The following is a 24,586-nucleotide window of genomic DNA, read 5'->3' on the forward strand; positions in this document are numbered from 1 at the left end:
TTTGTGTAGTGCTCTGTGCGCTGCGTGTGGAGGCCCCAACGCTCATTAGAGCAAATGCAAATAAGGCCATTCATCGCATCGCAAACCGTCATGAAAACAGAACAGAAAAAAAGTGTTAAAAAAAACATCGTCAACAACAACAGGAACATCTGGGTAACAATCAGGTAACCGTGGAGACGAGGGGCCACATATGAATGCCAACGAAATAGGCCTGAGAGCCGAGAGCAATTTTAATGATAAAAGAGGTACAAACGGGAGATGACAAAGAAAGGCATTAGTCAGTAAACTAAAATAATTAAATAAAACAGTACACGGTAATTAGCGGGTGTGCTGAGGTTGCCGGGGGACCCCCCCGGCTCTGGCCCCGTGGTCCTTCAGCGCTCCTTTAATCTGCGTCCGTCTCCGCGCCGCATCATTGATGTTTTGTTCTCGCGCCTCGGCCGACGCCAAGGATGAAAGTCGGACTATTGTTATTCGCTTTTCTCTTTCCTGCCCATTCACCGCAGAACATCGGTGTCTGGGCCCTCCCCCCCACCCCCCCTCCCTCCCACCCCCCCTCCCTCCCCCATACGATTACGCTGGTTCTCTGCACACAGGGACGCAGTCTTCGGGGTCTGTTAGGGACTTCAGATTTCTTTGAATCTGTAAGGAAAAGGATGACCCAGTCAGGTTTATGCAGCCTCAAGGGAAACGTGACCACTTCACAGACAGAGAAACAGGGGGCTGGATTTACGTCAGGATAACACACACACACACACCTGCATGTATTCGTGCATACAAATACACACACACACACGTGCGCATGCATGCACGCATGTGCACACACACACAAACAAGCACGCCTGTATGTATGCACACACCCGCGCACACACAAACACACACACAAACAGAAGCATGCCAGCATGTATGCAAGCATGCACCCATGCAAACAAACACACACAAAGACTAATTTCCTCCGTTACTGTAACTATGAAACAATGCAAAATGGTATCTCATAGCACCTCGCAGTTAGAATTCCTCTAAAAATTCAAATGTTTACAAGCAACTAACCCTCTCACTGAAAAACATGCGTGGAGCCTGCACATCCAAGGGGAAGTGGATGAAAGACAGGCCGCTAATAAGCATTAATGCCAGATTGCGATTTCCACGCAGAATAGCCTCTGCAAATTTTGATAAACGCCTCAAAAAAATCTATAATTTGGGAATTCTGGAAAGCATGAAAAGGAAAACCTGAAAGCTCCTGAACAGATAGGCACAAGCTTTTTTTTATTTATAACAGGGGCCAGTATTTTTACCCTTCATTAGAGCCCTTGCTGCAATGCACAGGGGTCCCAATTACCACCAGCCAACCTAATCAGTGCTTCTAAAAAGGGAAGGCCATGACAGAGAGTCACCCAGCCCCCTCTATTTAAGCACAATAAAGGGAACTGCATATGACACTTACTTCTGATTTACTCTGCCTCAAATCAGACTTAGGGGACTGGAAATTGCTGAACCAATTCAATACAATTAATTAAAGGCTGAACAAGGCTGCTAAGACCCTTATTCGTGCACTCAGTAATCAGTTACTAGGGAGGTATTTCATTTCTCAGATAAACTGATATTCAATGCAGACAGAGGGAAATTTAAATGATGTTTAAAAGCCTATGTTAGATACATCCCAGATCTATTAAAACATACGGACACTAAATGGCAATGCATTTCAGCACAAAATGGCCTTGGAACATTGACTGAATCCAAAGAGGGCTGCATATAAACTGAATCTGTGTGTGTGCTGCCAATCAATCATTTTGAACATGCTGCCATGTAAACGATCAGAAAGAAGGCAGATAAGGAAAGAATTATGGGGAATGAGATGTGAATATATTAAGCTAACAAAGGGACTATAATCTGCACATTTTGGCCCGTATTCCTCGTTAATTACAGAAACCATCCCTTCCCTTGAATTTCTACACCAGTCGAATTCCCTCTGATCTTAATAAAAAGGCTTAACTCATATGGACCTCATCGAAATGTTTAGCCACTGGATGAACTAAATTGTGCTCTAATAGCATATTTATGCACAATAGCATAGTCTTTTAGATGCCTCGTGTGCAGTCCACGTGGAAACAGCCACCAGGACACCGTCATGTTAGAGTTTTTCTGATTAAACGCACGGCCGCTTCTTCAGAATCACATCTGTACATTGATTGTACACTTAAAGGTGCTAGCTGACTTTTTCAACCACATCTTGCACGATGAGTCTTGAGGATTAGTGGATTTGGTTCTCCTGTGACTCTGTGCAGTGAAAACTGGTTCACAGGAAGATTCATGGAGAGGAGTAGCCATGTGCTGTACCTCTTTAATAAATTCTCAATTCTGATCACACAGGTTCTAGCTAAAGGGTATGTTGACTATGTTTTTGTTTGCCATTTGTCTGTTTTAATATACTTATGGATCTGCTTTTTATGTCCAATCGTCAAATCTCAATCAAGTCAATCCAGGTTGTATACTTCAATCCAGTCCAAACGTTCCATTTGTCACAAAGCAAATGGCATTGAGTCAAGCCTGTGTTAAAATGATCCTGAAGAGGTTACAGCCTCATTTGATCAAGAGATCAGTATAGAATCAGTAGAATCAATATGAAAGGTCAAAGGTTGATATTGAACCCAAATGCAAAGTGTAACTGCTGCAATTCATTCCTTGGCCAGCAGAGGGAAGTAGGGTTGAGTGTTTTTAGAAATAAATGCTCACCCTCTGTGTCTTCCACCCCGGCAGCACCAGCCCCTCACCTCCTTGAACACCAGTCTGGACAGCAGCTGGATATGGTGTGGAACAGAGGGAGACAGAGCAAGAGAAAGAGTGAGAGAGGGAGAGGCAAAAAAAAAAAAAATTCAGCCATCACTAACGAATCAAACAACACTCAACTCCATTACAAGAGCAGCGCATCAGAACATAAGGATCCAATAAAAATGTAATTGTTATTGAGGTGGGTATAAACATTTAAGCAATGTTTATCTCAACTTACCAAACAGGCCAGTATGTCTGCTGTGATAAGCATATAAAAGACATTATTCCAGCCGGTTGGAGAAATCAAGCCAGCCAGCAGAGGACCAAGAGCAGCACCTAGTGGAAATTCAAAAAACAGCACGGTTTAAGAAAGAGGCAGCGATTTAGACATTGCATGAAAAAAAAAATACACTGCTAAAAATTCTTGAGAAAAAGTATGATTGCATCTGAGTACTTTATAATCAGGAACACTGTCAAAGAGCAAAAAAAAAACTATTGACATGATTCTGGGAGTCGTTTTCCAATCAGATACCTCAAATGTACAGATACATACGTATTCCCCATTTCATTTGCTAGCAAAGCTGGCTAGTATGCTATGCACAGGAAGAGACTGGTCAGGCTCTGGGGCTACAGTATGTGGTTTGGAATGCTCAATAACACATAATGTATGAGCCAGTGTATTCAAACCAATGTTCATGTTTGCACGTCAAAGATTAAAAAAAAATTTAAACCTCCTCTCCACTTATGTGAGAGAGTATCTGACCGCCTGAAGCAGGCTTTTCTTTAAGCTTTTTTAGTCAAACTACTTCCCTTACAGTTATGGTAGCAGATAAGGAGTCCCTTTATCAGTAGTGTAATTCAACACAGCCTTTGAACCTCCAGCTCAAAGTCTGTCTCAAAATATCTAATATCAACCACTCTAATCTTGTAAATGTAGTTTATTACTGAATGGCTGACTTCCCTTTGTGCAAAATATACACACTTTCTTTCAATCATCAATGTCCTTATTTCATAAATATGCTGAACCTTCTGTCAACGTATTGCAAGGAGACAAGTCAGAAATCGCTCATTAACAACAGTATAGAAACAGTCCAACAGACTGCAAAACGTTAAACAAAAATAAAATGTAAAATACCTGGATTGTAAGGAGCAAGCAATAAAGCAAGTTCACGAAGTTCACAACCTTTCAACATTGCAGGATGGAATGTTCTGGGTCAGATAACTTTTCCAGAATGAAAAGCTTACTTAGCAAGTTACTTAGAGCATCTCCAATGTCACTTACAAGATGGATTTACACAAACTCAAAATTTTGTCCAACCAAATACATTTATATTTCCACAGAACAGCGCTTTGTCTCTTAAGGGGACTTAAGGGGTGAACTGTGAAGTGTTTCACAAATCTGAAAAAAAAAGCCCCCAGGAAAAAAATACCTCCCCGCCCCTCAAACCAGACCTTCACCACTTACCTATTGACCCAGTCCCATCAATAATGGCGGTTACCGTTGACAACGCCTTGGAGTTCCCTTGGAGGCTCTCGTGAGTTCCCTGAAAGGTGGAAATTCCGCACTGAGAAGCAGCTTGCAATCTAATTCAAATAACTGGGTTTTGTAACAGAAACAGCGGAGTCTGGTTTAAAAGGAAAGAGGCTCAGTGTGGGCCTAAGCCCTTCGGAGTTCAGGCTTATCTCCCCTATTGACTTTTCAATCTCCCTTCCTGGTCAATGAGAGAGGAGCATGCTGTGAGCATGCCAGGAGCAGCAGGGCAGAGGGGTGGGGGAAGAGTGTTGACGAACGCCTGAGAAGGCCATTGTGCATAACCTGTCACCATCCTTCTGTATAAATAAATGATATATTGAACAAAGTAGTGCCAGGAAATATTCAACTGTATAACTGAATAAATACAAGTAGACTTGTGTCAGGTAATATCCAAATACTGGATTTAAAGTGTGCCAGTAAACATCCATCTGTAAACTATACTGGTCTGGTTTGTAAAATGCAGACCTGATGGGCCCCAGGGCCTGTGACTGTAGCCAACAGCCCCGCAGGGCGACGCCCGCTTTCGGCTCGAGCGTCTGCACTTTGAACTGATGCACTTGTTGTACGTCGCTCTGGATAAGAGCGTCTGCTAAATGCCTGCAATGTAATAATGTAACGTAATGTCTCCCATTGACGGGAGACTCAGTTGGCCCGAATGACAGCGGCTCATCGCTCACAAAAGCCCCCTGCTGGTCGGTCGAGCGCCCTGCGAGTTCGCCTGTCGAGCCGCACGTGACGTGCGACCCGCAGAACCGCGGTGCGGCGGGAAGCGGCGGCTGACTTTGCGCGCCTCGGAGGACGGGAGTGCACGCCCGGACAAAACGGCCATTCCAAAGGAAATGTCGTAACGTTACCTGCTAAGTATGTTTCACTAGGCGGGGGGGGGGGGGGTCTGCTAATAAATACACTAATGAGAAAAGTCAATAAAAGATTACCAGGTCAGCGGAGACGGCGGTAGTGATCAGGGCATAGGGGCCGTTGACCAGAGCTCCACACAAGAGTAGCATACCTGGCCAAAAAAATCAAAATTGGGTTATTCCACAGAAACACCGAGCAACACCACAGATGAGAGGAACGGAGTTTATGAGTCTGTTGACTCTCGGTTCCTGTGAATATATTAAGACCGCGAAAACACAGCCACGACATGCAAATGCGACCAAAGTTCACACTATCATACGCTGTCAGAACAGAGGCAACGGTGCCAAACAATGTTCTGACCTACTGCGGTATATAGGAACAGCTCGTGAAGGCATCAAAGTCTTGGGCTGAGGACATTTAAAGTGCTTTGGAACCATGTAAATACGATGGAAATGCCCGTGCTCCGTTATGATTTTGAGTACGCCCACTTGGGGAAGCTCAGAGAAACAATGGCCCATATTTGATACGGGTGCTCAGACCTGGGCCAAAATAGGGGTAGAAAAGCAGAGAATGTGGCCGTTTGAAGATGTGTGTGCTGCACACCGTTTCAGTACTCGTGATGGAAAACATACAGCTTTGTCTGCATTGAAAGCTAAATGAAGTCGGACACAAGACCCTGCTAAGAGGTATGCAGAGGTCAAAGCCAAACACACCAAAGTTTGCATTTTATGTGGTCTGTCATTGCGTTTCATTTCAAATGCTATCAAGGCTACAAGCTTCATGCCTCAAAACACTGTAATAATAATAACATTATTGAATATAAAGGACTCTCCAGATTTACCCTTTTCCTTGGTGAACATATGCCAGAAAAATACAACCAAAACACAAGCTAGTCGCAAATATGAACAAATCTTGCTGTAACATGAGTTTGGTCATCATGAAGTGCCTTTGTGATCCAAACTGTTTTCGGTAAGGAGGAGGAGGTAGAGGAGAGGGGCTCATCTCACCGATGGTGGTGCCCAGGCCGTTCTCCCCCACATGATTGTACAGGAACAGCTAAAACAGAGATGGACTGAAATTAGCAGCAGTTCATACAGGAGGTTTAGCAGCAGCATTGGCACACAGCCTAACATAACCTTCCATATCTATCTCCTTCTACTGCAACCTTAAAATAAAAAAAACTTGAGATCCCTTTTCCTTCTCTGAGCTGCAAAGTTGACATTATACATATGCTCACTGATTACACCACAACCATTGCCTCTGGCAATGATAACAAGAAGAACGAATGAAAACAACTAATGCACAACTAATGGTCCCTCATACCCCCATCTGTCTGAGATGTTGGCATCAGGAAAAGCTCCCTATCCTTTAAAACAAAGAGAACACTGCAGCAGTTCCGTGTCAACATCTGGTTGTCTCATCATCTCAGAACATTACACCGGCTCCCTGTTTCCTTCTGAATTGATTTTAAGACTCTCTGACTGGTTTTTAAAGCTCTTACTGGTTTAGCACCTGCATACATCAGAGACTGCCAGTCTGAATGTGTTCAGAGCAAAGCTCTGCTATGGCCTGCTTACTCACTATATCGAAAGTAAAACACAAACTAGCGGAGAAGCAGCTCTTTATTTTTATGCGCCAAAACTGTTGAACTCCCTACCATTAGAAATCAGAAAGGCAAGCTCTGAACAGTTTTAAAAGACAACTAGAATCCTCTTTACGCTGCAATTGACTACTGTAATAAAAGGAGAAAAAACATAAGATGTGATTCTCGCATTATTCTATTTTTTGTAAAGGAGAGCAGACAGTCCAGTCACCTTATGCATTGTTTTGGGATAGAATCACAGTAAATAAAATGCCACAGTAGGGACTCAAGTCGCAGGGGTGGATTCATATGCGAGTTGACTGTGCCGCACTCTTTCATGAGTGCTGGCATTCCAGTGACCACTGAAGGTGAGTGTGGATGTCTCTGTTTGGATCCCACTTCTGGCCCATGTGCTAACTTGGCGGAGGGCTCAGGCGGCGGATTGTCACACCGCCGCCAAAAGCGCTAGCACCGTGTCATGAAAATGCGCCCGCGCGGTGCGAGCCAGAATCACACTATGCAAAACAGGAAGTTCAACGCGCGGTCGTGGGCTCCAAGCCCCGCAGGGCTTTGCGCTCCCTGATGCAGCTTCACCGCCTCAGATATGGATCGTAATCCCTTCTGTTTCTCCACTTTCTTTCATCGAAATAACCAAAAAACCTACAGACAAAAGGCCTAGACTCAAAGCACAGTGTTTTAACTGAGCCTGTTTTTAAAGTGGTATCAGTTGTGTGTGCACTACAAAGAGGTGGCTGGGGATCCCAGTGGCAGTTTAAATGATTCCACCTGCAGAAGCGGCGGCCATCCTGTAGGGGGCGAACTCACCATGGGTGCAGCCACGGTCAGCATGACGAAGCAGGTGGTGGCTCTGCCGCCGGTGTAGTCCGACACCACTCCAGCCATGATGCCACCTGCGGGAATACCGTAATCAGCCAACCGACGAATCGACATGCTAGCCTACGCGACGGTGACGCTGTAACTAATACCACCCGCAGCCCCTCCCTCCTCTTTCTCCCGGCTTACCCACAATGCCTCCGACGTCAAACAGCGTCGACATGTCACCGGCCGCCTTCGATTCGAAGTGGGCTGAGGAAAAAAGAGAATGGAGAGAGAGACAGGAGTCAAATGAGATCAGCGGGCACGTAAGCAATGTGAACCTGCACAAACCATCAAACTATCAACCCTTACAGTATGTTTCTGCCTCTCAGCTTCTGACTGCAAAGCATTGTTCTGAATTTACTGGTTTCAATATTGACCTGATGCAGGATGAAAACTCAGGTAAATTTTCATAAGCCTTTAGATTTTCCTGAAATTCCTGAAAGTTGTTTTCAAGAGGTATGTCATGAAAATCATCTCAAAGGTAGACTAATGACAGCTCTTCTGACAATGGCCATTCTGTAGGTGCTGTTTGAGGACAAAACCTTAGTGAAAGCGAATACTCACCAACATTAGCGATATACAGAGGCAGCCAGTACAGGAATGTGTAGCTCACCAGCTTGGCAAAGAGTAAACAAAAGGAGAACTCCAAAACACCCTGAAATGACATCACAACATCAGCATCAGCCAATCAGACTCTTCCCTGCAGAGCTGTCACTACAGCTGACACAAGGGCACAAGTAAGCTTTGATATCCCACCATGGGGTGAGACACTACCCAAACCAGTGTTTTAGCACTAGTGGAAAAAAACCTGTGATATTGAGGTGAAGACTGAGGTGTGCTCACCGGAATTCGGAGGGCCCCAGTAAAGCTAATCGCCTCTGGCTGCTCCCCAGCAGGTTGTGGGGTCGAGGACCCAGGGCTGCTGAAGATCTCCTCCGCGCTGGACGAGTTCCGAAGGAGGGGCTCCTCCTCGTCACCCTCCTAGAGAAGATAAACCCATGTGACCAAAAATCAGAATCTAATCAAAGCTTAGAGGCCACTCATCTCATTCAGTGGACTGATTCACTGGCCATCTGGACCAGCACACTTACATGGTGCTGGGGCAGACTGCAGTTCACATCTTCAGGCTCTACAAAACAAACATGAAGACAAAAAAGCCACAGGTTACTAGCAGTCACTTGAATGGCTACATATATGCTATTGTGAATCATTTTACCCCTGTAACTGACAAGATAATTATGGTCTGTAAAGATGGCATATAAATATTAGCCTGGGAGGTAGATGATTCTGCATGTAGAATTAAACCTTGGTATGTGACCATATGCCAAATACACATGTATGGTCCCGATGAAAGAACATGGTCCACTTAAGAACACTTAACAACACACCCAGATGCGGTATGATCTATTGCGGTATGCGATCCTTTGTGGTATGTGATCGCGCACGGAGACGAGCTACAGAATCACGGCGGGCGATTCACTCACTTTCCACCAGGAAGAAGAAGCAGAGGACCCCCATGCAGGCGATGACGATCCCGGGCACGATGAAGGACATGCCCCACGCCGAGGACACGAACACCCCCGCGATCAGGGAGCCCAGGATGTTCCCCACGGAGGTGTGAGAGTTCCACACCCCCATGATCAGCCCGCGCCTGGGGCAGGGCGACAGAGGAAGAGAGGGAGAGAGGGAGGAACGCACAGTCAGGGCGGGGCCTAGTAAATGGCACATGACTTTCAAAAACTGACAGAAGCACACTCCAGGTCACACAGCAGAATGGCTTTCTAAAGAGAAATCTTGTAGAGTGTCACCATTACAGGAGTCTACATTGCTACAAAACGGTAAATAACGTTTCTAAAAAACAGGATTTACCAAAAAGAAGAAAAAAAAACCCATCAAAAACATCCAGAAGCAACTCCAAAGGCGCTCACTAGAGCAATTATTACAGCCTGTATAATGGCATAACGCACAACCCTAGTTGTAAGTTTTATGGCTTCAGTGTGCGCACGGAAAGTATTACAAAAGAGATGCAAACTAGAGAGCAATATAACATTTGATAAGCGCTGACATTATGTAGTGTGCACGGAGAGGCTTTTCTGTGGCTTCAGACCCGAGACAGGTGCCCTTTCCATATACATGACGATCTTAAAATACGAAATTGCAGTGTTTTAAATGTTTTCCAAATATAACACCAAATCATGATGTTTTTCCATTTCCATTAAATTCCAGTCGTGAAGACAATAAAATGATACTCTTTATATAAACTGTTCTCTCTGTCCCCAGTCCATATACATGCACACTGTCTACTGATGCAAGATGCAAAGAGCTTGAGGGTCTGGATTTTATCAGATCGATTTATGCATTTTGTGTTCCAGCCTCAGCAAATTTGAAGTCACAGGGGTAAACCTGGGTGCGGTTCACCCCTGTGACTTAATGACAAGCCTTAGTTAGCTGAATGGCCTGTTCTCATGGCTTTATTTATATCCGGAAAGAGGAACTGTGCAGTCTGGGTAAAATGCAGGTTGTGGAGCTGTGCAGTCTGGGTAAAATGCAGGCAGTGGAGCAGTGCAGTCTGGGTAAAATGCAGGCAGTGGAGCTGTGCAGTCTGGGTAAAATGCAGGCAGTGGAGCTGTGCAGTCTGGGTAAAATGCAGGCAGTAGAGCTGTGCAGTCTGGGTAAAATGCAGGCGGTAGAGCTGTGCAGTCTGGGTAAAATGCAGGCAGTGGAGCTGTGCAGTCTGGGTAAAATGCAGGAGGTAGAGCTGTGCAGTCTGGGTAAAATGCAGGCAGTAGAGCTGTGCAGTCTGGGTAAAATGCAGGCAGTGGAGCTGTGCAGTCTGGGTAAAATGCAGGCAGTAGAGCTGTGCAGTCTGGGTAAAATACGGCCAGTGAAACTGTGCAGTCAGCATTCCTGGTCCCACGTGAGTGGCACAGCTGATGAGCCTGTGCTTCTGCCTCTGGTACTCACTTCCCCTTCCCGAACCAGTTCCCGACGCACGTCACCACCGACGGCCAGCCCGTGGTCTGAACAAGCCCGTTCATCGCCTAGGGAGAAAAAGAAAGGGGAATCGTCACACCGTGGGAACACTGCATGCACAAGCACACACACGCCGCATGCATACCGACATGGACTCAAGCAGATTTTAAGACACGGCTCTACCAACATAAACCTCACACAGCAACATGACACACCTCCGTCATGTGACACCTCAGCCATGTGATACCTCCCAACTGCTCAAACGGCCACACGGCGGTTTTGCTTTGTTTGCCTTTTCTGGTTTACCCTGCTGAATTTCCCTAGGGCATGACAGTTTATATTGCACATGGACCTAAACACTGATGGTTCCATTTGAGTTTGAGAAAATGTTCCTGTCAACGGCTTCACCCTCGAATGGCTGACTCGAGTTCATGGCCACAATATCACACAACAGTGGTGAACTAATGAACGCACTTTAAAATACTGCCCTAGGCGAGCCTCAACAGCTTTCCAGCTGTAGAAATGTAATCAACCCAGCTGTAGAATAGAACCTGAACAGAGCCCAGTTTTCCTGAATAGAAGTTTCTCCTAAACACATGAAAGACGATGTCATGACCAAAACACAGTGCAGGTGGGGAAGGCAGTGGGCGCGGCTCCCTCACCTGGACGAAACCGTAGTACCAGACGGAGTGGATGTCCCAGTAGAACCCCAGCCCAAACAGGGCAGTGAACAAACCGCTGAGGAGCATCCCACAAGAGAGGTAGTAACGGAGGGGCAAACGCTCCCCGAATATCCCACTGCCAGGAGAGATGCACCAAGTTCACAAAATCTTAGCACTTTGGCAAATAAGACAACTAGTACAGTGATATGTCTTTTCATGTGAACAACAATCGTGGCAATTACACTTTCAGTCCTAAAAAACTGATCAGGAGTGTTGAATGCACATACTAGGAAGGATGCAGTCAGTTTTGTGACACCTATCAATTAGGCTGTAGTGTACTGGCCGTCATGCTGTGATTGAATTAGCATGTCCGTTGACACGGGATCAGAGACAGATTTCTTACACAGACCAAAGTCTAACTCAGGAGATTTTGGTGCCTTCAGCAAAATTTTTAAAATAAACATTTCCCTTTAAAGAACCTTATAAGACACTTTTGATAAATGAATGCAATCTATACACACCATGCATTAGACCTTTACCTTTTCTGGATAAACAAGTCAAAATCTAACCATTTTAACAAGATAAGTACTCAGCTACCAAGGAGATCACTTTAGAGGGCTCCAAAGAAAGTTTGCGCAAAGAATAAAGGCACAGCCCAGGTGAAATGAACCTCGATTCCCCACCTGATAAACATGCCGATGGCGTAGGCCACCAGGAAGGAGTTATCCATGACGCCATACAGCGTCTTGTAGTTGTCCTGGTCTGGGAAACAAAGGAGCACCTTGATATTTGCTACATGACTCGAGGCACGAGACACCCAGACAGTCACCACTCATACACTTCAGTCCGACTGTCAGTGGTCATCTGCTCAAAACAGTGTCTACATTCTGACCTTATACAGGAGAAAGGGCAATCCAAAACATACCAACAGGGCTCATCAACCAGTTTGGTCAATGTCATCGCCATAATCGCTACCGAGAAACGATTAAAAATTCACAGCGTACGGCTAAATCAAATTGCTTTGGGCTAAACACTACTTAGTTTATTCAGTTATTGTTGCTTGGCCTGACTGCTGAATCTGGACAGACTGCTGGATCTAAAGTGAAAAACAGTTGAACAAAACTCACCAAACGGGGCCCAGTCACACCAAGTGTCATTGTCGGTCACGTTGAGGTGGGCTGGCCGTATCACAGTGGAACAGTTTCTATGAAGCTCGCTCTGGGAAAGCGAAGAGGAAAAAATGGACATGCCCATGTTGTAGTGCCACAGAGAAACACCAACCCCCATCCCCCCCAAGGTTAACCCATAAGTAGTTAAGCCAGTCAGGAATTCTCATTATTTATATTTGCAACAAAGAGGTTTATGCTCAAATACTACAGTAAGAGGAGGTACTGCCATAAAACATGACGGAAGAAGACTCACTCCAGAAATATCATTCCCATTACAAAATTACAGGGATACTAATGAGAAAGAAATGTCGGCCTACCTTGACAATGCTGATGGGTTTGCGGGACATATGATAGGCGGTATAGAAGAGGAAGGTAAGGAAAAGGATGAAGCCTCGATACCTAAAGACAGAAGAGAACCACTCTTACAGCACCAAAGGCCCACACTTCCTGCCACCGTAATCATCATCACGTTAACATTATCCCATGTCATTTCAAGCACAAAAATATAGCTATAAAGCAAAAATGCTTGCTAGAAAAAAATCTTTCTGACTGTAAATAAGCATGTTACTGCAACAAGTAGCCTGAATCACACTGACACGTTTAAAAGACATTGCTACAGCAAGGCACAGTTGCACGGTGAATGTCATGCTTTGGAAAGCTGCAGATTCTAAAAGGATGCAATGCATTAGAATGTGTTGGTTTCATGCTAAATTTGAAATTTTCTGGAACAACGTGAACGTATTGTGACAAAGGCTACAGATTAATTCCGCTGTTACTGTGTGTCATGAAAGGTTTAGGAAACATGTGTGACATGCTGCAACAAACACAATTTATACATCGATCCACCCGCTCACACCAAACGTGTCACAAGCATTGATTCAAAGAAAGGGACACATTCAACTCTCTCACTTCATTAAGATATACCTTTAACTGAAACTTTTCCATGAAAAGGAATCGGGGTGCTGTTCACACTGTCTGTGACCAGATTTCAAATCTGGTTTTTCAGCCTCCCTTTACCTGGGAGTCAAGTGTGAAGACAGTCTGGCCAATCAGTAGGCCTATTTGTTCTGATTACTAATTGTTCAGTTACTTCCCCAGGAGAAAAGAAAATCGCTCACAGACCCGCAGGCTTATTGTCGGCCACAGGTTTCGGTGTGGTTTACAAAAAGGCAGCAGCTCAACAGTGACCTGTTTTCTCAGCAGGAAGTTCACCTTTGAGACCGTTGTAAAAAAAATCCGTAGCTTACAGGCAGTAAGCTAATGGTTTACCAATATTCTAACCTACTTGTTCTTATTTTGAATAGGCTACTAATGAAACCATGCCTGTGTTTACAACTCATCTTCTGATGTTATACTGCCCTACAAAGCCTAACTGCAGTAGCCTAACTACGCAAAGGGTAAAACTGAGAAAAATTGCTTTAAAGTGTTTTAACTGGCCAGCCAAATGGGGTATAAAAATTACCTTATTAATACATGTACAATTAGTGCAATATCACTTATATACCTATAATCCATTTGGCTGGCCAGTTAAAACAATTTTTCTGTTACTGCAGTTTGTAGTTTGCAGGCTTTGTAGGGCAGTATAGTTAAGCCGCTTTAGCTTCGGGTAACATTTCGCCCAGTCAAATAAGTAACTTTCTGACCGCATTGCTAACAATGCTTGTTGGTACGTAGCTAGGTTTAAAGAAGAACAAGTTCCTTGATCTACAAAGTTCGTTTAGTCGGGCCAATGATTTACCGGCATTTCCCCTGATAAAAATGGAACAACAAAAGAATGTAGCCTATACGTTCTCCCTCCCACACTGCAGCAGCCAAACATCAACAAAGCGCATTTCGTTGTACTGTTTAAAAAAGTAAAATCAAAGCTTCTTACCAGCTGTCCCTGGAAAAAGAGGTGATAAATTTAATTCCCGGAGCCAAAGAAGATCTCATTGTTAATATAGCCTAATAGCTTACTGTAAAATGAAACTAAGTAGCCTATCTCTCAAACATCGCTGACAAGCAACGGGTTTCAAGGCTAGCTTGCCGTTTCCAGTCGATTCCCAGTCAGTCCTTCGGTTTGATAAAAATACATCAGGTCAAAAACTTCTATTTGTGATCTAAGCAGTCTTCAAGAAAATGCATTAATAAAATCAAAATACATATAATAAAATGCAAATTGCAGCTAAAATGATTGATTTCGGTCACTCTTCCCAAAAAATCTTATTCGTCCAGTGTTAAAAGGTAACACGAGGACACTGTGTGCGGGTTATAGGCTACTCCGTTATAGCAAAGAATATGACAAAAAAGTCATTATATCAATAATGTCAAATATTTAAAGAAGGTGTTTTGCGTACCATTTCCTAACTAGCTAGCAAGCTTATAGCCACCTATTCAAAAACATGCAAAAGCCCTCAAGCGCGATCAGCTTCACTTTTCCATGGACTTCTCGCCTCATGCTTGTCCGGTAGTCGGCTCGCTCGGGAAGGAATTCGGTTCATATTAATAAGTCCCTCATCTTAATACGTCATATACTGTCCCTTTTTTCCTTAGTCTCACTCTCCACGAAAGACATCCATAATGCCTTCGGTCTGTTCATGTGTTTTTTTTCCAGTGCAGCTGCCACTCAAAGCCGGGAAGCATGTGATTGTCCCACATGATGTCATGACTCCGACCGAGCAGTTAACTCTTTGAGTACTGCTGCATCAACCGGCGGTGGAACCGTCTGGCGTCCGACCCCAGACTTTTTCGCGCTAGAGAAACAGGGGTTCGCAACTCAATAGTTTTGAGGGGGCATCCCATATCCTTAGGGGTATAAACGAAATCCCAGTAGTAAAAAAAAAAAACTATTAAATGTCTAAAAAACTATCTAACCAGTCACAATCACAATGCACTGACTAACTTGTACATACACGATTCACCCCATATTCGCTTCTGTATTTAGGAATACATCTATAATTAATATTGATGCACAGATAGACCGGGCAGGGCCAGTGGAAAGACAAGCACGTGACTTCCTCTTTTTTGCCTTTGGAAACTAAAACGCCAGCGTGACTTATAAACCCAAAATATCATAATTTCCACTAGTGATGAATATAGGCAGTAGTACGAGATAGAGGTTGAAAAGAAACAGCGACTGATCTGAGACTGCAGTCACATAGCATCGCAGTTGAATTGGCCCTCGGAGATATCGTCTTTTTAAAACACTATCAATGGCTGCTTTGGATAACAGAGCTCAAAGCATATTCTATTCTTTCAAAAGGTCTTTATTAAGTGTAAAATAAATAAAAATACTGAATAAATCTGGATAAACAATGGACACTCCATCAAATGATGTGGCTAGTTTGCACTGTACAATTTCATTCAACAAAGCACAACACAAGCAAAATAAAATGCATAGAAACGCTTCACATTTACAGAAACGTCGCATCAATATACTCCCATACAAGCATATTTATTTTCTTCAGGCAAAATTTTCGGCCAGCTAGTTCAGAACATTGTTTTACGCAGTTCATTGCCACTCATTTTGTGTCCAAATATATTTCCACTTAAAAACAAATGTAAACCTGTCAGAATGAAGGTCAAATCAGTATACATCCAAGCCTGATAAACATGGCACAACTTCCCTCAACTCATTAGACTAACAAATAAGCATAGTCGATTCTATACATTTAGTTTCAACTAACGTCATCAAAGCAAATCAGCAGTGAAGGCACGGGATGCGGGAATTCTGTTATTTAAAAATCTGTAGAATGTGGAAAGGCTTGTTCACATTCAGAACTGAAGAAAAAAAACAAAAAACTTGAGAATAGCATTGGTTTTCACAAGGGATTCCTGAATCAGTAAAAAAATAAAAATAAAATACAGCCGTCAATACAGCCATTTTTGTTTTTTGTTTTTTTTTCAATTACAATCACACTACAATGCGCTGTGACTTTGGCTGTGGGGTTCTTTGGCGGGGTCCGTTCACTTCCTGGGAGAGAGCGCGTGCGCCGATGCGATCTTCCTGGCAGAGGCCCGGTGACTGAGGTATCCCTCCCTGAGCTCGCAGCTGAACAAGACCGACTGCAGCGCGTGGGCGTAAGCTGGCAGGGGGGGAACAAAAAAAACAAACAGACACCGTCAACAACGAATCAAACCGCAGCATCTCAACTGAGCCGATAGCGACAGGTAACCTTCCATGCGCTGACGACCGAGTGCACGCCAGGACAGAAAAAAGGGCCAAAAGCAGCCTTCGACACCTTTGATGTGAGAAACACCAGAGAGTAATGCATTACAGGCGACTGGTAAGAGGCAGCACGCTCGGCCCGAGAGATCTCGCAGCTCGCTGTGAATTACTTCTGGCACTGGCCTATTCTAAGGGTGCAAGGGAACACAATTTAACAATTACGTGCTACAATCCCTAGTATTGTGCACATGATGTAGTAGATTGAATTCAGAAAAAAGTAACAATGTGCAGAAGAGAAGAACAGACTAAATGTGATTGCAGGGAAAGGGAGAGCCTTTGCACTGAATGCATTTAATATAGTTTAATTGTTCAATATTGTTTATATTATATATACACTATATAATTTAATATTTATTAATGGATGTTTTTTTTAGTTGATTAATAGGAAGAATTTGCAAATAAGGGTCAGTAAGGGTATTTTCTTGCATAATATTTGCCGGCAATGTTACCATGTGCCTTACAATTCTGTGTTTAAAAATACTTGCTTATTGTCATTCACTCATTCATTACAATCACTTGGCAGATACTCTCATCCTCAGTGACGTACAGTACTGGAGAACATCAGTGTTATTCTCAGGAATACAAAAATGCGATATCACCAAGAAGGCGAGGAGGCCCATATATAATCAATAAGTGTAATGTTAACCTAACAAACAATTATATTGTAACTAAAGAATATACCAGTAGATAGAGAACCTATTTTCAAACAGCTACAGCTATAACATCAAAAACAAAAATCCAAAGAAAGAGAAAGAGAAGAAAGAGAAGGTTATCTAAAGGGGGTCAGGGCAGCAATGGTGCAATCTGAAGAGGCAAATCTTCAGTCTTCATCGAAAGGGCCAATAAAGCGCTTTTAAATTTTGAGTACATTTTTGGAACTGAGAGAGTCCTGTGCTCTCTGTAGGAGGGGCCTGCCTCTCCTGTACCTTTGGGGTTGTTGTAGAAGACACAGTTGTTTGCACAGGTGTCCGGGTGCGAGTCCCAGAAGCTGTCGCCACAGCAACAGAGGGGGGGGCAACTCCACCTTCTCCAGCGCCATCCGCTGCTCCATCTGCACCCGCAGAGCCTCGACGAACCTGCCCCAGGACAGACGCGGTTAGCCCCGCCAACCAGATTCCTCACAACCGCCAACCACGGCCAGTGCAGCATTTACTTACATTTACATACTGTCAACACCTTTAAACTGCACAACGCCGGTCCTGTTTTAACGTTACACCCTTATTCCTCACAAACACTGACTGAGGGTAGTTCAGCTTGTATCCAATCAACTCCCCTTAACTGGTTTATTGCATAGTATGAACCTGGCTTGATTTTGAGTCCATTGACTACTCATTCCTGATATCTGCATTCTCTGGTTTTAAGATACAACAGCCCCAAGCTAACTGCGTCTTATTTACTGTTCCTACAAGCAGAAAATGCCAACAGGTCTATGCCCTTGTCAGCAGGGGAATTTACAACTTCCCCTTGAGGGACAAGGTCTCTGTTTTATTAAGCTTCATTACCGCTTACTGTAATGCAACAACAGAGTAATAAACATTACAAGATTAGAAACATGCCATACAGTAAAAACAAAGCCCAGTTTCCAGTAAAGGATGACACTACATACTGCGGTATTAAGTTATTAGGGCTAATGTAACCCAGCCATTATGACACAACACTTCCAAGAAGTGCTGTGACTACCCTGCGTAATGCTCCTGCATTAAAGACGTGTGGTGAAACGTGACTCTGGGAAACGCGGTCTAGTTACGGGGCGTCTGCAGGAAGTGACACGTGGCGCATCAGGTGCACCTTGTGGCCTCTCTGTCCTTCCGCGCTCTCCTCTTCCTCTCGGTCTCCTCCGCCGACTCCATTTCCCTCGTCCTCAATTCTTCCACGTTTCGGTGCTCCCTCTCAGCCATCTCCATTCTTTCTTCATTCAGATTCTTCAAGCTCTCTATCCTTCTCTCCTCCTCTGTCCTCTGCTGCTCTTTCTCAGCCTTTATCCTGTTAAAACAACAGCAGTAAAAGCCTAATTAAGTGTGTGCAAATGACTACATTCAAACGAAAAATTCAAACTAAAAGCATAGAAATTACTTTGCTCACTTTATTTACCCTTTTCACTCTTTAAAATGCCTTAAGATGCTATACATTTTATATTCATATCACATTTGTATTAGAAAGAAAAAATTTCTAAATATAGACACCGTTCACTTTCACACTTACTGCACTGTCAGCAGCTAATCTCGGTCATGACTTCTCATTGCTTTATGGCCAGCTCAATCTCACTTTCATCATCTTTCACATAGCTATGAAGCAACTAGACATAAATACGCAATTTAATCTCATTTCCTGTCTGGGCTGCAGTTGCATTCGCGTTTATAAAATGTATACAGATCAGCTAGATCGTGTAAGAAGAACCCATACTAGGACGTGCGCAGCTGCTATGGCAACAGCAAATTCCATTTCCAGGTAGAAGACACAGCGGTAAGTCAACAAAAATGAACAACGAACAAGCAGATAAGATAAATGAACTAGATTAATGCTTCGAAGTCAAAAGTGAGGCCAAGCCACAGTAACTGGGGGGGGGAGGGGGGGTATGGGAACAGGTTGAGAGTGAAACTGTAAATGACGTGGCGTGCTTCTAGCACAGATGAGGAAGTGAGAGTCGCTGCCGGTTGAACGTCACCTAGCGATCCTCTTCAGATGCTTCCTGTGACGACAAAGCTCCTTAACCTGCTCTCTCTCGATGTCCATGAAGAGGCGCCGGTACATCAGGAACTGAGACTGGCGCTACGAAGGGACCAAACGGCAAAAGGAAACCTTTAACACCAAGGACATTTTCCTTACGGATGTTCAAAACTACAGGAAAGCTCTGCCTCGATATGGAGAGGATATTTTTTTATTGAGCAATCATTTTCTAGGGATAGATACAAACTGATACATTGTTCTGAACAGCAATCTGATGCATTATCATAGCATTCACAACTAGGTTCCAATGCTTGTCTATAAATAGCTTTAAAACGAGCTATTCTATAGTCAAGTGATAATGGGTACAGACTGGCAGTAGACATAAACAGTAAAGCTGCTTTGTGAATGATACATTATAATTGTCATTATCAATAATGCTTGGACCAACCTCATCTACACCGCAAATCTAAAGAAAAAAATGTGCAAGCTATGACTGGAAACATGGCACTGTGTATTAGTTATTAGGTCCACGGTATCAGGTTACAGGTATGTATACGTGTCTGTAAACACAGTAACAGACAAATCTGTGCAGCTCAGAAGAGCTGTTAGGAATCAGATCCTTTTGCAGTGACCCGCCCAAAACATCATGACAGAGCTTGTTCATGTGTGTGCATGTACCTTTCTATGTGGGTGTAAGTCTTGTGTGTGTGTGTGTGTGCGTATACCTGTCTCTTCAGCTCCTCCTGGTCCTCCCCAGGCCACAGTATCTGGGAGGCCCTGTAGTCAGTGCCGAACCCGGGACTGGGGCCTGTGGGGTACGGCTCTCTGAGCAGCCTCTCGCACACCTGTAGTGGACACGCAGGGACACACAAGCTCAGCATAGGTTCCTCAGCTCCAGCCTCATTAGTGGGGAGAACGCACACTGTGTACAGTACAGTCAATTGATCTGGGCACTTGCCAGAAATATAGAGATATTTAAATAAATGAGCTGTTAAAATTTGCAGGGGAATTCATGTGTAAACAAAAGCACTGCCATTTTAATGACAGACAGCTGACTTGAGTCATTCAATTGTATAGTTTGGTAGTATCCTTAAGGAGTGCCAAGAAGTCACTGAATTCAGGGAATTCTACCGACAAGGCACAGTAGTTCAGAATGACTAATTAAATTTTAGCTGATGGACTACAATTCCCTTGTAGCGCTGCAGTACAGTGTTGCAGGGCACAGTGTACAGCATGGCGCTGTGACTGACCGGCCCACGTCGGAAGGTCGCTGTCCTGCTGTTTTGGCCCTCGGAAGAGGCAGGGTCCTCTAGGCCGAGCGGCCGGTCGTGCTGGCCAATCAGAGGGATCTCCTCGTCTTCCTCCGCCCCCTGGTCAGCCCCGGCCGATCCCTGCAGGCGAGACGTCGGTTTCTGTGTGGCGGGACGAGCGAACACAGAAAAGCGTTGATCATTGTCAGGATTTAACCAATAACTGAATTCCGAATTTCGATTTACATTTGAATTTGAAAGTCAAACTCATCCACACTCTCTGTTAGGCACAGTAGACAGAGGAGCACTGGGAGAGGGGCTGCATTTATATACTGATAATAAGTCACCAAGCGGGAGGCGACCCACTCACGTCTCTGGTTGGAGACACCTTCCAGAGACCCCCGGGAAGCTCGGACGCCTCCGCCCCGGGCGACACCGTCTGACAGGACGCCAGCCTGCGCCGCACCTGCTTAGTCACCTTGACGAGCTGAAAATGAAAGAGACGCTTTTCATACACACAATACCAGGGGTTCCTGAAATAGCATCTGAGGACTCGTACACATTGTACATTTTCATATTGAGTACACCCAGTCCTAGGTAATATTGTTATCACTGTAATAATTAAATGTTGACATCACACTAAGTAATTACACAAACTTGGGGTAGTCATTTCAGGGAGAACTGGGATTAAAACAGTTTGAGAGATAACATTACTACATTTGCCTGGACAACTAGCCAGCAAAAAAAAAAAACAAGACCAGATCAAAACATAGTATATGGCTGGACCGGCCGACCAATTCTGTAACTTCGTAACTTGGCCGACCAATGGTGTAACTTCATCACTCAGTCACTCAGTCATAGACATTCACGTTTGTAGGGCTGGCCCCGCTGTTGTGTTGCAGTCCAGCCAAAAACTCTAGCCCAGATGACACTGTAAGAACTGCTCTTTTCTGTCCACTCCAATTTAGGAGCCCGTGACTCAAAAGGTTTTGGCAGACATGGCAGTCATGTGGCAGTATGACGAAGCGTTAAAAGAGTGGGGCTTGTGATTTAATAGCTACAGTTTCCAGGTGGAGCGCTTCCATTGTACCCTGAAGCAAGGCACGTGACATCATAAATCCTCAGCAATTATCCAACACTATGAACACAGACAAGGAAAAAAACAAGCACTGTATGCTGTGTAAATAGCCCTGGACTAGGGTGTGTCCCTAGTGAAGAAACAACCTTTCCTACAAAAAAAGAGAGCAAACACAGACACTGCAGTGATCTACAGAACATCAAACACAGAACAATATTCTTGCATGTTGGTTTTATTGCTAATTAAAAAAAGAAAAACTTTCTTCACCATCACTTGCATCTGATACTTTACCCCTTTTTTATCCAGGCATGGAAATAGCATATACACAAATAGCAAATACTCAATGCATGACAGTTTGAGTCATTCCAGATTTTACTGGAAGCAGGTTGGTGTTCGGAGTGGAATCTGCTAGCAGGAGACTACCACACAGCGTCAGCAAAACCTGGCAGAGCTAAAAGTGTTTTGGACTGGGAATAGCATTTTTCCATGCCCAAATACACAGAAGCACATTTACAGAAAGAGATCAGCTACCTTTGTCGGTACAAAAGCAGTGCCTCGCCAAAGATTCAAACCTGGAACCCTCTGCTAACCAGCCCGTTTCCTACACAAGTTCTTTTAACAGCAAGCAGATTCAGATCAGCCTTAATATGCAAAGCCATAGTTTTGCATACGCTCTGCCCCTCACCTGGTGCGTGTGCTGCGTTCCAGCCTCATCTGCATCGCTGGGATCCAGCCCTTGGGCGCTGACCCAGCGCGAGCCGGGGCTGCAGATAGCTAGCTCCCCCTGTGGCCCGGAGGGGAACACGTTCTTCCTGGGCGTGAGCCGCCGTGCGGCAGTACTGGACTGGTGCAGCACCCTGCCCTCCTCCTCCACCTGTGCAAAAACAAAACAAGCACCTCACTGCCCGCCCCTCAGACAAACCCTCACCTCTCCACATTCCTGAAACCGCACACCACCTCACTACCACATTCCACAGAATGCTGCAAATGAGTAACAAACACACTCTACACCAGCTGTAACCTCATTTACATACACACTGAATTAGGAAGCACAAGGCAAAATCTTTTATTATTAATGTAACTCATCTTACTCTACAGATGTACACAGCAATGCATGACACACTTTCAAGCATTCCTGGTTTTACTTGAATCAAGCACACAATCATCACTGGAGTGGGTTACAGAACTAATCCTTATGAGGACAATAGATCTCAAGGCACAGGAATCTCTGAGCCAAGTGAGACAGTGAGTGTAACCCATGCAGGGTAAATGACCTTACTTGGTCCAGTAAAATACATATCTGGGATTAGATAACAGGCTCCCCGTTGGCTGCTTCCGCCTTATTACAACAGCTTGTTTCTAATAACGTCTGGAAGTCAGTTAAAACTGGCTTGCACTGGGAAAGCTGTTATTACTATTATAATTGAGCTTCGAAACTGATGTGTGTGCTCAGGACAATCAACAATCTGTCATCTGACACCCTGTGGTCCGATCCTTTATAAGTGTAATTTAGGCAGTTTACCCTGTGAAAGGGTACACCTGCTGCATCCTACTTAGCTCATAGGCTCCTATATCTTGAGATTCAATGCTCTCATGAGAATCAGTCTCTACTCCATTTATGAGCAGGCTGTGACCTTAGGGTTGTTTACAGAGACAACGGCATTGTGACGGTCATGGTTGCAGTAACACTGTTTTTCTCACCGTCTGATAGGACTTCTGCAACTGCTGTCTCTTCCGAACGCGGGCCTGTTGCGCCACGCGTTTGCGCACAGACTCCTGAAACCTGCGCAAACTCTCCTCCTTCTCCCTACACAGCGCATCCTCATGTTCCTCCGTCAGAACTGCGCGGAGCTGCCACACATACACACACACACACGGACCGTTAATATAATTAGCCAACAACACTTACTGACAGCTTGTCTTAATATCTAATGTTCTAATGTAAAAACCTGTCCATTTCTACAATTGAAACAATTGGCTAGTAAAACAAAAACAATATATTTAAAAAAAACACTAATAAACACCTGTAATACAAGGTCGGGATTAGCTAAATTTGACGGCATGCTTTAGAACAGATAGCTATGTAACTAGCCAATTACCTAATTAAATTAGGTATCGATACAATATTTCATCGTAGTCAATGAATTGTTACTGCTACTGCAATTAGCTAGGTAAATGTTCTCTGGGGGAAAAAAACAATGTGCTATGCTGATATGATAGTTATAACTAGGCAAAACTAGAAACAAAAAAGGAGTACAAGAGAATGGGAACCTAAACTTGAGAATACTTGAATTGCGACCGCGAGATCTAACAAGCTCTACAGTCACATAACAAATTTTAGTAAGGCTACAGTATCAGTAACAGTTACTACTCACAGAAGGATGCACCTGGCAGTCCTGTCCGCTTTCCACCCAGGCACCTACCGGCATCACAGCCTGGTTCCTCTCGGCTAAAACTTTATAGTCAACTACTAGTCTCAGGTTTTTGGGTTTAATCGGTCGAACCGGTATGGGCTTGCTTCCACGTGCAGCCTGTTGAGCCATTTCTTTGCTCGTGCTCTTTGCATGATCCTTTCTTCGACTCATAGTTTTCGCAAACTATGCATCGCATAACTTAATTTACTGTCTAGCTATCCAGCTGGCTAACTATAGAGCCATTAGCTAATGTACTGTCTAACGTTAGCTAATTTAAGTTTATTCCTCGCTAGACTATTGCTTAAACTGGTCCGCCATAGGTTACAGCTAGCTAGGCCTGTAACCTCCCCAACACAACATTCGGCTTGCATAAATAATAATTGTTCTAAATTAAAATTAACTTTTCATTTACTGGTACATGTAACTGCTACAAGACCTAACTATCCCTGCATTTCACCTAACTGCCATTTCAAAAGTTTGTTGATAATGACGCTGCGTCTTCGCAACGGCTTTGGACCCGCCTACTACCAGTATACTGTTTTTA

The 24,586-nt window shown here is 44.2% G+C and overlaps 2 protein-coding genes across 3 annotated transcripts; both read right to left on the bottom strand.

Annotated features, from left to right (window-relative positions):
- Positions 1-552: 552 nt before the first annotated feature.
- Positions 553-15,060, bottom strand: slc37a2 (solute carrier family 37 member 2). Of its 2 annotated transcripts, none has more exons than XM_035434873.1 (18): positions 14,300-15,060; positions 12,744-12,825; positions 12,385-12,475; positions 11,941-12,019; positions 11,258-11,393; positions 10,587-10,663; positions 9,107-9,273; positions 8,714-8,751; positions 8,466-8,603; positions 8,187-8,277; positions 7,767-7,829; positions 7,569-7,654; positions 6,169-6,217; positions 5,239-5,312; positions 4,235-4,313; positions 3,008-3,105; positions 2,734-2,798; positions 553-642 (listed from the first exon to the last, which is right to left on the bottom strand). In XM_035434873.1, exons 1-18 carry the CDS (start codon positions 14,356-14,358, stop codon positions 627-629), a joined length of 1,488 nt encoding a protein of 495 aa, XP_035290764.1. In that variant the 5' UTR covers positions 14,359-15,060; the 3' UTR covers positions 553-626. The 2 variants fall into 2 exon arrangements, with proteins under 2 accessions (XP_035290764.1, XP_035290765.1); XM_035434874.1 differs by lacking the exon at positions 14,300-15,060 and adding an exon at positions 13,351-13,427.
- Positions 15,061-15,653: 593 nt separating this feature from the next.
- Positions 15,654-24,563, bottom strand: ccdc15 (coiled-coil domain containing 15). The gene is made up of 10 exons (XM_035431969.1): positions 24,004-24,563; positions 23,330-23,479; positions 22,314-22,502; positions 20,921-21,037; positions 20,551-20,712; positions 20,026-20,145; positions 19,299-19,402; positions 18,422-18,616; positions 17,560-17,709; positions 15,654-16,490 (listed from the first exon to the last, which is right to left on the bottom strand). Exons 1-10 carry the CDS (start codon positions 24,211-24,213, stop codon positions 16,319-16,321), a joined length of 1,569 nt encoding a protein of 522 aa, XP_035287860.1. The 5' UTR covers positions 24,214-24,563; the 3' UTR covers positions 15,654-16,318.
- Between the last annotated feature and the right edge of the window lie 23 nt (positions 24,564-24,586).

This window comes from Anguilla anguilla, chromosome 9 (genome assembly GCF_013347855.1).
Source record: "Anguilla anguilla isolate fAngAng1 chromosome 9, fAngAng1.pri, whole genome shotgun sequence".
Classification (NCBI taxonomy): Eukaryota; Metazoa; Chordata; class Actinopteri; order Anguilliformes; family Anguillidae; genus Anguilla; species Anguilla anguilla.